The sequence below is a fragment of the Platichthys flesus genome, chromosome 5 (assembly GCF_949316205.1).
Source record: "Platichthys flesus chromosome 5, fPlaFle2.1, whole genome shotgun sequence".
NCBI lineage: Eukaryota > Metazoa > Chordata > Actinopteri > Pleuronectiformes > Pleuronectidae > Platichthys > Platichthys flesus.
The window spans coordinates 6,991,053-7,005,777 of NC_084949.1; the positions used below are offsets into that span (position 1 = coordinate 6,991,053).

General features: G+C 38.7%; 1 protein-coding gene across 1 annotated transcript in view; it reads right to left on the reverse strand.

The window, feature by feature from the left end:
- chrna8 (cholinergic receptor, nicotinic, alpha 8) overlaps positions 1 to 14,725 on the reverse strand; it is a 37,080-nt gene that overhangs the window by 4,057 nt on the left and 18,298 nt on the right. Inside the window, exons 3-8 of the mRNA XM_062388739.1 lie at positions 12,993 to 13,037; positions 10,514 to 10,623; positions 4,136 to 4,215; positions 3,528 to 3,695; positions 884 to 1,078; positions 131 to 217 (exon numbers count right to left, since the gene is read on the reverse strand). Of these exons, the coding sequence (XP_062244723.1) occupies positions 131 to 217; positions 884 to 1,078; positions 3,528 to 3,695; positions 4,136 to 4,215; positions 10,514 to 10,623; positions 12,993 to 13,037 (685 nt within the window). The remainder of the gene's footprint in view (positions 1 to 130; positions 218 to 883; positions 1,079 to 3,527; positions 3,696 to 4,135; positions 4,216 to 10,513; positions 10,624 to 12,992; positions 13,038 to 14,725) is intronic.

Here is a 14,725-nt window from a genome sequence, read left to right on the forward strand (position 1 = left end):
GTGTCAACTATTCCTGTTTTAAAAGTGCTTCCCACATTATTATGAGTACATTTCTATCACAAATTAACTTTTTTCATCACTTTCAAAATGAAACAACATGAGCAATAGTTAGTGCAGCAAAGTGTCTTACCAATCAGAGGAACGGAGTCAGAAGTGGCAGGCATGATCTCTGCCACCAGTAACATGAACACGGTTAGAGACAGCAGCACCGTGATGCCTGGAGAAAACAGACAGTCGACAGATAAGCAGAGGCACAAAGGGGAAAATTCTTTTTTTATTAAATAGTGACTTGAAAGCACTCAAAGTAAGTGCAGCTCGTTGCTTCAAAAGAGGTGAAAACATGTGGGATTTATTTTGGAGTGAACTCCTTTTTTTCTTCCCTCATGGGAACCCCAAGTTATATATTTACTCCGAGCCTGTCTCATTGAATGACTGTTTAAAAACAAGCTGGCATTTGTCTGGTCCAGGTGATAATCTTTGCTGGGTTTATAACAAAGCTTTTATTCTTGCTAATGAATGGAATCCATCACAGATGCTAATTACGAGCCGTAATGTCAGAATTAGCATAGAGCAGAGACAGATAAATAGAGAACATTTATCAACAGCATCAGGACCTGGTGGGCTGAGATCTCAGAGGCTGGGGCGAGAGACACATTTTTGTCTACATGTATGATAATAATAATTAATCACTGTCTTTGTGTTGGTGTGAGGGAATGTGTCAACTTGTACTGTTATATTTCTGAGGACCATTTTGAGCATAGACCTTACTAAGTGAGGATTAGGGTAAGCGGCTAGGGAATTCAGTGTCCCCACGAAGATAGAAATTAAAATGTGTGTGTGTGTGTGTGTGATTTCTGCGATTGATGCGTCCCCTGCTAAGTACCCAGTGAAATCTTCTCTCCGGAGTCAGCAGGGAGCAGGAAGACCAGCAGGGCCAGACCAGAAATGAGCACGCAGGGGATGAGCAGGTTGAGGCCGTAGTAGAGTGTCCTGCGGCGCATGGTGACCGTGAACGTCACATCGGGGTAGGGTTCTTTACAGCAGTCATAGTACAGCTCATTACGCTTAGCTGGCACACCTGGGGGACAGGGGAGAGATGGGAAGATAGTGGAGTTATAAAATGAAATTCAAACATGTTAAGTTTGCGCCCAAAAAAACCAAAAGGTCAAATCTGAATCTATAATTGCTCACACACTGTAGATGATCAGGAATTTGCCATAAACCTTTTTTCTTGGTAACAAAGCAGCTTGTCACTTTAAAAAAAGGAAATGCAATCTCGCCCATAAGTATCACTCAATGGCTCACTGATTTTATGTTTTATATAAAACACAGCACAGATCTGTCAGACAGAATCCCAGGTACTTGACTTAATGCTTTGAGTCCCTAAATGATACGTCTCCTGTTTGAGGGCAGACTTTGTTTGTCTGAAGCTGTAGCTATTTCTGAAGGGCCTTGAGGTAGGAAAAATGCAATTACAGGAAATTGAGATAAAGATGAAGCAATTAATAGAGACACAAATTACTGTAAATCCACATCTCTGCACACTGACGGGTTACGCCCACAGCCATCACAGTAATTATGTGCTACAGTACAGACTAGAATAACATTCAAATCTGAAGTTCAATGACAAACCACTCACTAATACCCCAGTGATAATCAGTGTGACCTGCTCTTAAGTGTCTCGTTGGCATATTCACACTTCATTATTCATCTGCCTCATACATCATATAACAAAAACCAAAGGAAAACAATATTAGCTTGGTCTGATCAAAGTCAAATAATACCTTTGTAGCAAGATGATAAGTAAGTGTGACTTTGGGATGAACAGTCCCTTGTGGCTCACAGTCAAGAAACTGTTGTGAATAAATATCCTTAAGTGCCATGAATTTGATTATGTTTCAAGAATCACTGTATGGCTGCAATAGCCACATCAGCGTCATATTCAAACAACCAATTTTTTTGGTGAGTGTCACAGAAACAAATTAGACCTTTACCCTAGAGAGAGAGAGAGAGAGAGAGAGAGAGAGAGAGAGAGAGAGAGAGAGAGAGAGAGAGAGAGAGAGAGAGAGAGAGAGAGAGAGAGAGAGAGAGAGAGAGAGAGAGAGTGTGTGTGTGTTCATGTGTTTGTTTTCCTATGGAAATTCAATTTAGATTAGTAGTAGGGATTCAATTTCATTTCATTTAAAATGTGTCACCTGAACGCTGAAGAGAAATAGCCGTTGTTTGCCATTTATTAATTTGATGGATTGCAGACCTGCAGATTTATCAACCAAATGTGTGTGTGTGTGTGTGTGTGTGTGTGTGTGTGTATGCTGGCATGGGCATGGGCATGGGAATGTTCTGTGGCACCAGGATAGTGTGAATGTAGTCGGCCCGTTCTCCGCCTGGCTGTGCCTGAATTAAGTGAACCATCCCTGGGCCAGCTGTCACCTAACACCCCCCCCTCAATATTGCCCTAGCCAGCTGGGTCCATTCATAATGTGTGTGAGTGTTTTGGTGTGTGTGACTATGGATTCCTCTGTGTGCCTCTGATAAATATGCAAAATTGTGTTAGTGTTGATGAGAGTTGATTTGCATGGGGAGAAAGACGATACTGAAAGAAAACAAGACCAAAAGAAACCAAGGAATCAGTTTTTTATCTTATCTTGAACTTGTCAATCTCTCTTTGTTTGTCTGGGCAACAGACAGATGAGCTGGGGAGCTGTGCAAGAGTTTGAGAGGCCAGGGGCAAGAAAGACACAAGGCAACACAAAGAATAATAAACTGGGCTGTTCGCGATTTGAGCCCTTAGTCCTATTATTCCCGATTTTATTGGCTCAAGACCAAGCTCATCAGAAACAGGGTTTTATTTTCTTTCCTTGTAAAAGAATGAGTTCAAAAATTCATCGGCAGGAAGGAAGGGTGTGGATAGAGTGACAGTAAACAGCAGCAGAATTCTCCAGGGTGACTGTAGCAGTTATCTGCGGCTGTCTGATTTAACAAGGATTGATGCACAGGCAAGGGTCAGTACAAGGAAGTTGATGTTCCTGAAACACCTGCTGTCAGAGCCGGTCGACACTGACTGGACATCTGAACTTGCACAAATATGACACAGAGGCCAAACGTCGTAAGTCTTCATGTCAAACTTGTTGTTGTCGAACATATGACAAGGTGGAGAATATCCTTTCTATGTTTGAAGGTCAACGTTTGTCTTTCTTTAACGTTCAGTTTGGTGCTTAGGTAGTTCTCCTAAATATTCATATGTCGTTTCAACACATCTCTGCATCAGCCCTCACAACTCATCTTGTTCCCTGTAATACCACCATGTTGAGTCTTGTTCAAGTTTTTAAATCTCTTTTTGACCAAACAGTTAATGCTTGACTTATTTTACTTTTCACTTTTAAAAAAAACTTTTATAAAAGAAAGTAATATTGCATATATGTTGCCTATAAACAGACAGACGCTGCAGGAGGATTGTGTGTCTGATTCCTCCCTCGTATTTTCTTTTACTTGCATTATATGCTTGGCCTGTCAGTTCATCTTCTTACCTACGAGGTCCCACTCTCCATTGGGTATGTAGGTAGAGATGTCTACATCCACCATCTGGAGGTCCAGCAGCCAGCCATTGTGAGTCCAGGAGCCAAACTTCAGGTCACACTTCTGCACGTCAAACGGGAACCACCGGACATCTATGTAGCAGGTGCTCTTCAAGATGCCTGGAGAGATGTGTTGGGGAAAGATTCATTTGAAACTAAATTCCTTACTTCATATTGATTTGCTGTGACAAGTTACTCTGCCAAATTAGTTTTATTCAAAATGGAATTCTTCATTTGAACATTCCTCTGAAAATGTCCACTCTGACACCAGACATAGAGACAGATAGTGTGTCTTGTAAAGATTTCTCTGAGTCGTTTCACTTTTTCAATTCTCAGATAGGAAAACCTGCCGGGAATGCCAGAAATTTCTGTCTGTCTGTCTGTCTGTGGCTTGCATATCTTGAGAATAGGTCTACAACATAATCTGCTGACAAATTAGATTAAAACATTTAAAAAATTCAGTGACTGATGTGGAAAGATAGCATTGTTTGTGATGATACAATTACAACATCCACGGGTTTGTGAGAGAGACAAGATCAGGAATATCCTTAATGTGTCACCTGGTGGGATGTACTGGCAGGCTCCTGAGGCATTGACCAGCACATTAGTGTGGAAGGTAGCATCAAACCTCTCATCTGCACTGCAGGGGAGAGAACTGTGTTTAGATACAACATGAAAACAGTAATAGAGCGTTAAAAGAAAAAAGAAAATGAGACATACTTTTATGGAATAAAGCCAAAAGGCCAGGAAGTTGAAAGTATTAAGGGAAACACAAAGCAAAAGTGTAGACAATAAAAAGCAGGTGTTGTGTATTCGTTAGAGTAAAACATGTTGACATATGCTTAGAACATAATAATAGGCTTACATTTATGGTGTTTGCCCTCTGGACACTCAGACATTCTCAGAGAGTCCAACAGATGTTTGTCTTATTTACTCTTTACCTTTTGGGGACGACCTTTGACCTAGGGAATCATCTCTGACCAGCTAATGGATGGGTTCAGAAGGAATGTTCTTGACCCGTGTGTCTTCATGTTCGGACACAGAAACGGGCCCTTATTCAGTCAAAAGTCCCTTGGGGGATGTCATTTACCTGAAGTCAAAGGCGGAACCAACCTCCCTATATAAATGTGTGTAAGACTGCCACACGGCAGATTGCATTATTTGGCTTGTGCATCTCCGGGTTTCTAGAGGCTCGACTTGACTGGTGAAACTTCTGTGTAATAAACTTCGTTATACTGAAGTACTTAGTCCTCGGTGTCCTTCCTTCATCATCAACAACTTCGACAACACTCTGCTGCTTAAAAGATACAGCACAGGCAAGAATAAAGGTGACAGAGTAAGATATAGAGATTTTGAGGGGGGATTATAGTACACTCGGACCGACAGTATTTAATTTGATCCTCTGAATAAACGTGGTTATCTGATATCGAAACGTCCTTCAAACAGAGCGGTATTATCTATACTAAAGCAAAGTACAGACATCATCATGAGAAAATTACACATTTCAATCACACACACAAAAATCTCTCCCCACAACTTAGAGCACTTGAAATATTTTGCTTAAAAAAAAGACAAGGAGACATTCTAATAATTGTCCTTACAAATGTTGAAGACTCTTTAATACTGGATATAAAGTCTTTCTGCCTTCATTACAGTAAAAATAAGCAGGGAAATAGAAACTTGAACTTAATACCTTTGAATAGACATCATGAAGTAAAGATTTCAAAGACCTCAGTGCATTAAATTAACGAGTAGAACAGTGTGGATCTTTCCTCTGAGAATTCTGAGTAGTAAATCTGAAGTAAAATACACATGATGATACAGTTATACGGATAATGTGGATAAGTGAACTGTAGGACAAGAATAAATTGTTATGATGGTCAACTGATTTAGGTTCATGATAGATATGTAACGGACTGTGGTATCATTTTCTTGCTGATTTGGTTATATATATCTATATATACACACAACAAATATTGGTCAATGAATCAATGAACCCACTTATTCAGCAATTCTTACAGTTGAAGATCTCATGACACCAATGTCAGTTTGTCAGTTTACCACTTTAGTTTAAGCCAACACTGACAAAGGTATTTAATGACATTCCTAGACAACTGTTTGACAGATTGCTTCACATTTCCTGTCCATAAACCGTTATCAAGTCAGAATATTTATTTGTCCACTCATACTTTCATTTATGAGGAAATACCAGAAAAAATGAATGACAGTCCCTTTAGCCTCAGCTGAGGGTTAAGTGCTTATTAGCAAATGTTTTCATATTGACACATTGAACTAAGATGGTGAGCATGATAAATATAATATCTGCTCAAAGTCAGTATGTAGAATGTCAGAGAGCTGAGAGTGGCCCTCAGCTCAAAGTGCCAATGAACTGGCTGGTTTGAGAACGTTACTCAGAGTCTGCAAAGTACGAAATACATTGACGCAAAGTGAGCTGGGACTGAGTCCAAGAGGCATATAAGAGTACAATGCTTTACTCAATACTGATGTTAAGTCACTACATGAATACAGAACAGCTGCAATCGCCCTAATCCATGGCTTGGAATATATGAGGTGTATTCAAATTCAGTCTTGTAATGGTATTTTGAATCCATTGACCTTATAATTATACTTTGGCTGTAGCATTTGAAATAAGAAAGCTTTAAATTCTAATAAAAAAATAATCTATCACAACACAAATGCAGCCGGATTTTTCAAATTGATTTGGCAACCTTTTAAGCAAAGGAATATTTATGCCATGGCAAAAACAATAGATAGCAAGCACACTGAGGTGTCACAGGAAATTCCATGATTCAAAACTTCAACCACGTCATAATCAGATCACTGAGTAAGTAAAACATGGTCCGAAAAGATATTTAGCCATAAGGGAAAGATACGTACATGATGAAGGCCTTGAATCCCAATAGAGTATTGTTGGTACAAGTGGCTAACCCCAAAATAATACATAATGCTGCAGTGTCCTCTGAGCCAATAAAATGGCATCAACCACACCTGTGAAAACATTGCATGTTACAGCACCTCATCAAGACTGCTGTTAAAGTCAGGAAAGCAGTACACAGTGTAGATTTAAGAGCAAACCAGGTCTATTTGAAAAGCAAGCAGCTTGAAAGAGACTTGGTTTACATTATTTACCATAGAAAAACACAGAAAGCTAAAAAGTCAGCCCCTTTGGGTGCCATTTCCCAAGGGAAGAAAAAATTGTGAAATATTCAAAGTCTTGCCTGGGAAATGACAAATGGTTCCTTTATTATTTATCTGAAAAGAGTATAGGGTTGTTCCTGTGCTATCATGGGAACATACAGAGCATACAGTCGTCTATCTTTTAGATCTTCCAACAGAAATAGCTAACTTGGAGTTACCGCTCCTAAGTTTCTTTAGCCTGCATCCGTTTGAGTGGATATTTAAAAATGGATAACTTAAATTCTAAACGAAACAATATCAACACTTGACAGAAGATGTGGAAAACCTGTGTACAACATAAACAAAATATGTTGTATTTATGTGTTCAGAGCAACTCCTTGACACATCTTTCCAATATTTGCATGATACGAAAATAAAAAGGATTTCAGATGTGAAAGGCATAAAAATAATATTAAATGTGTGCATGAAGATCATAACAACTTCTGCATTGGGTACAAAGTATGGTGTCTGGCAATTGTAAGAGATAGACATACGGTTAGGTTATTTCCAAAGTTTGCTCTTAAGGCTGGTTCATCCCTTGGAATCTGGGACTGCCAATGTCTGTAATTTTGCTTAACTGATTTCTCACCCACTTCTTATAGTGACTGGCCAGCAGTTAGCTCTTTCCCGACAAATTAACTCTGATTCTGGGAACCTTGGTGCTATCTATCAAATCCCTTTTTTTTCCACCAGCTGTGAGCAAAAGCATTGTAATCAACGTAAGCCAATCATAAGTCTCTGTGCTTCCCTTTGTCCTCGTCAGTTCGTCTATCGTGGATGTTTCACCACCCTCTCCTCTTTTCTTTTCCATCATCCCGCACTTGTTAGTTTTTTCTTGTTACAAGTGGGTTTTTTATACTCTAGTGTTTTTCTGTTTCATGATTTTGGGATTACTTTTGTCTTTGCATTTTTGAGTACATCTGCTTCCACAAAGCTTGACAGCGCACTCAGTTAGGTTATCACAGTTCACACTTTTTATGATCTGATTTAGAACCAGCTTGCAGTGTTCTGGTATATAGTCGAAATGGTCATATTACTTGGATATAGTTACATGATGCTCTAAGCTTTTTATTGAGACAGTTATTAATGATATTAACTATATCTCAAAACTTTTTGTATAAAAAAGCTTTCAGCTTTTCTCATTTGAGCTTTTATTTTCACTTTTCCCTTTACTTTGTATCTTTCTGACCAAATTTTGAATAAGTCCAAGTTCTAATAATACATTTCTTTCCTCTTTTTGCTTTCTAAAAATAGTAATGAATGATTTTACTTATGATTTATACAGCATGCATAAGGACTGTCAGTTTCAATCTGGGTCTGTGTCAGGACTGTATACTGTTGTTATTGTTAGTGATCGCTGATCCCCACCATAAGCGGCTTAATTTTCTGTATCATCCCCGTTAGAGGAGAGCCTCTCACTTGTTTCTCCCTTTCTCTCCAAGCAGAGCTGGAACTCTCTCTCCACCCCACAAGAATCCTCAATCACCTTGAAGGTAAATCCCAAAAAACACTCACGTCTAGTTTGTATCAGGTGTTCTTTTTGTAGGTTTTGTTTATGCAAACACAGAAATGTGTTTGCAGGCTTTTAAGGAGGAGTGGTGCATTAAAAACATCCATTAAATAAACTTATCAGGCCTTTACTGATGAGTAATGGTCAATGATGGCCAATCCCCTGGGGCCTTTTATAGTTGGCCACACAGTTTTAGTAATGGGTCATTCAACTAAGAATAGTTTGTTATTATCAACTGAAATGCATGCTTGGTAATTAAGTAATGTGACAAGACTAAATTGTGGGTCAAAAAAATCTATTATGAACTCTTAAAGAAAGAAACTCAAAGATGCTATGCAAGGTAACCATATATATATATTTTTTTAATGCTTCCCCTCCTGTTGTAATTTCGGATTCTGTTGTCCATAATTACAGGTCTCTTGAGTTTGTCAGCTGAGGTCTCTATCGTTCACTGGGTTTTGCTGTTTTTTTCATTGTGACGCAGCTGTTTTGTAGAGGGTAAATGTTCTGAACATTATTTTTTCACCATGTAGGCAGCTGCCTATAAATATCTGAAAGCAGCCTGTGCTTCAGGATCAAACTGTGTACCCCGAAAAGACTTTGGAAAATGATCAACTCCCTCCTTGGCAGACCTGGCGTGGGGGGGGGGGACTGACAAAGTTCAGACCACATTGTGAATATCAGTCTCAGAAAGCAACTGAATGTATTTGTATCTCTGTGATCTGGCCAGGAAGAGGAGCCTCATTTCCATCCAAACAACAGAACGCCAAAATCCCTCAGATGGTTGAATACGAGCAAGATGCTGTAACAATGACCATGAATAAAGATCTGGTCAGGAGACAGGTTATTTCTCTTTTCCATATTATAAAAGTCTCATTCTTAGACCGAGGTATGATAAGTAATCTGGTCAACCAGAGGAATACTTCCTCAAAGCACTGTAACAGTGAACCTCCTCGATAAACATGATGAATTATGACGATTTCTCAAACAGAACTAAAATAAATGACATTATGGTTATGAATAGAGGTATGTTACAGAAATTTAATATAAATTTAATTTAAATAACTTTTCTTGGCTGGGCTATTATCAATAGTCTAATATCAGTTGACATATATTTATTCAGTTGGCGCAGTACTTTTAGTAGGCTAATTCCCACTGCACTACACATTACAGGCAACAGATGCAAACACCCCTGGGAGTTATAGTTTATGTCCTCCCACAGGGAATCGGCTCAATCCTCTAATTAAACGAGTCTTTATCCATGAGTGAAATTTTATCTGGGGAATATTTCTATCCACTGTGTTATTGGGAAATCTGGAGTCACTGCCCATGTGTGACAGAAAACAAATTGGTGTAAATAGAAGACAAATCTGAAGAGAAAGATGCTGAAATGAAAAGGCAGGGGCGATGACATTCCACTGTGCTTACAAGCTTGAAATAACAAATGGTTCTCTCAGAAGATTCAAATTCGGAATTATTCTTATATTTGACCAGTAAAATTACCAAATATTGTCTCATTAGAATGTCTATTAGTGTAAAATACTGTATTTAATGTAGTTTTCTGTGAACTAGCTTCTACATATTTTGTAGTTGTTCAATGTTTAACAGATATTTTAAGCTGAGATCATATATCAAATAATTCTCAAAATTTGTTTAGTTTTATCTGAGGTCCATCTGACATTTAAAAAAGACCTTAATCAAAAAGTGCTAGTGTTTTCATATTAAATACTGTATTAATTAATGGTCCCTTTTACTTTCTGCTTTACAGTGAATCATTTTACGATACAGAATATGAAACTTAGATCGCAGCAAAAAACATATTTACAAGATAGTGTAAGACATTAGCTTTGACAAACCTTTACTCTAAATCACGTTTAATCATCCAATTTAGATTGGATTTTTAGTCTTCTGGCTTTTTTTGTTTCATCAATTACTTTATTTCAAACCTTTCAAAATCTGAGTAAACACTGAGTAAACGTTATTTCCTTCTGTTTCCGGGCAGGCTATTTCAAAGCCTTCAGGTACAAGGCAATGGGAGAAGTAAGGCACTGGCCCATATGGTATTAGGAGATCTGTGATTAAGAAACAAGTTCCATATGTGCAAATAAGGCTGTTATAAAAATAAATAAGCCATTAACAGGAGGTCAGTGAACAAATTAAAATGATGTCATTCAGCGAGAGATGTGATGGGAATACAGAGCAGAAGAGAAGGATGTCAATTCAAACCGACCTGTTATAGAGGAGAATGTCTGGGACCCAGATCTGGTGAGAAGGAAAGCGAAGGTTCTGAACCCCGGGGTAGTTCTCTGGATTCCATGAAAGGTAAACATCTGTCCAGGTCTGATAGAACAATGTACAGAGATAGTTATTAATAAAGAGGACATCATACAAAAGATAGCTATATAGCTATGGACAAAAAAACGATGTCAAAAGACCTGATTATATAAGTTAAGTGAATGAATGACAAAATTAAAGCTTTTTTATAAAGTCTGCTTTTTTTCTTGCAAACCAATTAGTTGCTGTTCTTGTCTTGTTTGACGAAAAGGACATTTGCAAGGTTTATCGTATATCCTCCTGGCCCATAACACCAAAGTGTTCTCTTTTTGATTTATAAGAATCGTAAATCTAAAGCTGTTCCTTCACAGAGGCTAATTTTTCAACAACTGTTGACTCTTACACTATGTCTCTGATAATGAATTCTGGCAGTGACATCTTGGCAAGCCAGCAGTTGTTGGCTCTGACCCCTGCACTCCCATTTGAGCCTGAATCTATATTCAGCGATGGGCTAACTGAGTCCATAATCAAAGTGTTTAGAAGCACAAAGAGTGAGTGTGTGCTGTGTCCACTGTGTACCTATCATCATGACTCACAATGTGTTGCAAGTGAAGTGATCTGTGCAACGGTATGGATTCTAGTGTGTGTTAGTGCATGTATTACATTTGTGTATGTTTGAGTGTGTCTAGTACATGTATTCAAGTTATATATATATATATAGAAGCACTCAGATGTTGTAGCCATAGGGCAAATTCCCTATGGAGCAAACACAGTCCCATTACTAATGTGGCCAAAGCACACACTCATGCACATAAACAAGTGGACGGAACTTATGTGTAATGTGTATTTTTGTGTTTGCATGGATGAGCTCTAGAGATTGTTTACACATGTCACTGTACATATGTGCCTCTGCTCAGAGATTTTACAATTAACCCCTTATCATAGTTTCTTCAAAGGGATCCATCTAACATGGACCTGTTGACAAATGTCTCCACTCACGCAGTTAATGACTTAATCACTGCACTTGTCATCTGTGGGCCTTGGCCGTTTGGTGCTTGAGAGACTTCTTTTCATGTTTGAAAAGAAGTCAACAGAACAAATCAGAGCTCAGTAACTGTGTAGCCTGTCAGGAACAGATGAGGAGGACACTAGGAAATGTAAGGAAACAGCTGTCTAAGAATAGGTTTGCAGTTACATAACAGAAATGTTAAGGGAGCCTCACTAATTGGAGACAACTAGGTCCTTATTAAAAGAATGTGAAGTTCATTCATTCATCTTGACTGCAGAAGTTGATCTGATGAAAGCTCTAGGAGATGGTTCAAATACACAATGTGAAAAATGGCAAAATGGCCGACTTCTGAGTCGCCTCGCCATGGTACACGTGTGTACTGAGTTTCATGGGTTTTTGAGCATGTTAAGGGCCTGAACAAGCCTGAATAATAATAATAATAATAATAATCAGACCAATTTCAATAGGGCCTTCACACTGTCTGTGCTCGGCCCCATTAATTGCATTAGTTTGGGCAGTTGAAGGTAATGTAGAAAAGGAGGATGGTGTACTGATATATGATTAGCACAACCACTCTGTACTTCTCCAAAAGTGCCGAGTTAGGACCTGAATGCTAGCAAGGCATGCATAGCACTGTCTGGTGGTCCTTTACTGGATCTGGACAAGTTGCACTCAAGCAGCTTTGCCAACTTGAAACTCAATATTACTTTTGTTGGTTTGTACTTGTCTGATAAAGCCTTTGTTCTTTTAACATAAAAATTGATGCAGTTTGGTATTTTGCTGAGTTGCTGCATTAATGTGCAGCGCTATTTGCCGCACACTCAAGAGCTTGCGTTAGTATCCATACGTTTTTTACTGTCCCCCCAATGGGCGCACAACAGTCCGCCCTTATAGTTTCAGCTTTAGTTGTGAACCTACCCATAAGAGGCATGAAATGCTGTACTCTAACACTAGAAATTATTTCACTCCGTAGTTTCTAAACCTGTCTGTTGCATGTGAGAGCAACCTTTGTGCACTTGCAATCCTGCTGCTGCTATAGATTGAATAAATGCATTGGAAACTGATGCAAAGAAGGCGAAATAAATTTCTGGATCCTCCAATTTATTCATATCTGCTCCAAAATGTAATAGTTGCTCTCTCTGGCCATATTCCATCCACCGCAAAATGTAATACAAATTGGTGTAGTAGTTTTTGCATAATATCCCAAAAATATTTTAGCATATTCCTAACAAACAAAAAGTCTGGCTTTTAAAGCTTTAAATGATTTCTCTAGATTAAACCTCTATGCCTTCAAAAGCAGTGATGTTTGAATACGATTTTAAAATATGAATGACAGAGCCCAAAGGACGCAAACAGCTTCCAAAAATATACTTAATGACGACTATCACACAGTGATTACAAAACAATCACTTGAGAGGAGACGTACCAGCTGCAGCCAGGCATTTGTGATCATCACTTGGTTCTTTTCATCCTGGAGGGGAACAGAAGGAGGGAGACAAGCAATCAGCAGCCGGTAGACGTGGCTTTAGACACATACTGAATGAGGATATTCTGGAGGGCGAGAAAAATAAATAAAAAAATACTACTCATAAATATGAGGTGAGATTTTGAGACAGATCGGCAATGAAGTCAAACGTTGTCCCTGATGGCTCACAGCTGGTGTTCGTAATGAATGAGAATGACTTTTTTTTCTTATTTTCTCTTATTACATCATTGTAACACTTTCCAAGAGAATTTCTGTTTGCCAATGTAATCATCAGACATCAGACTGGGTTACATGTCATTCAACACGTCTTTCCACAGGCTGGCTTGCCCACTTTTTGGCATTTGTGTAAACCCCTGCATAAAACCCTAATTGAAATTAATAATTGTGTGGTGATATAAGAGTTGCTGTTTAGTTGGCTCTAACGATAAATTCAACCTCTATAATTTCTATTATTACAATTATTGGACACAGTCATGGTCAAATTACACATTAAGATTTCAGCTGGGGCCAGTGCCTCCCCTGGCCCTGCCCCTGAGCTACTGCAAGGGTAGAACAGTAGCAATTAGCTTGTTTGTGCTCATTGACTTTATTGAAGCTATCTTCTTGTATGTAACCTAAGTTGCGTAGGTTTTATTTGGGCCCAGTTTCTTTGTAGGCCAATGGAACAGTTGGAGTACAGTCTCAGGCTAGACTTACCTGTTTAACCTATAATGCAGAGAGCAGAGCAGGGCTATTGCTAGCTAACAAACTAATTGGAGATCAAGACTGAAAAGTCAAGTATTTTACAGTAAAAACATTGTTTTGGCCATTGTGTTGGGTTATTGCTGCAGCTCGATGCTGACTGGAGGGCCATGACTAAAGATGGATCAGTTTCATCTTTTTGATGTATCTTGTTTCTATGGCAGATAGAGTGGACATTTAATTACATTGCATCATTTAAAAACTACTGATGTTTTTGTTTTGGAAAGGGTCAAGGACGTGTCGCTTGGATGTTCCAGTCGGATGTATACAAAAATGATAAAAGACAAAACAGGACAAAGAGCAATTTTTGCAAGAAGCTGACAGTGACAATGAGCAGAAAGGATGGACCTCTTCAACAGAGACATGAGTTTACAGCATTTTCTATATGCGTCATCAAAACAGAAATATACAGTGGCTCCAGCAGCATTTTATGATATTTTACGAAGGGTCCGCTCAGGCTGAAATGGTCGAAGATAAGGATGGGGAGAAGAAAAGAGCTGAGAGAATATATAGAGAGAGAGGTCAGACATAAAGGTGCAAGTAAGTAGAGCCAAAAAGAGGAAGAGTGGCTGGACTTTTACCGAATACCACATGGCAGCTTTAAGTTTTACTCGTTGTTACATGTGGGTGCAAACTGCCTGACAGTGAGCGTTTCTTATTCTCTCTGTTCTTTTGTGTTTCTTTTTTTCCCCATGTTATCTTTCTACCCATGACCGAAGCTGGAATAACACCGCCAGCTCAACCCTTTGAAAACTTCTCTTTTTAATATTCCTGGGGTAAAATCATGAAATCAATTTGCTCACTTTATTTCTTTCTATTCCTCATCACACCAGAACTAATGTAGTATGGTTTTCTTTCTTATCAAAGAGTTTCATAATATTCTTACCCGCTTCATGCTGCTTCTTTCTCCTGGAGAACCAATCTGACTTAAT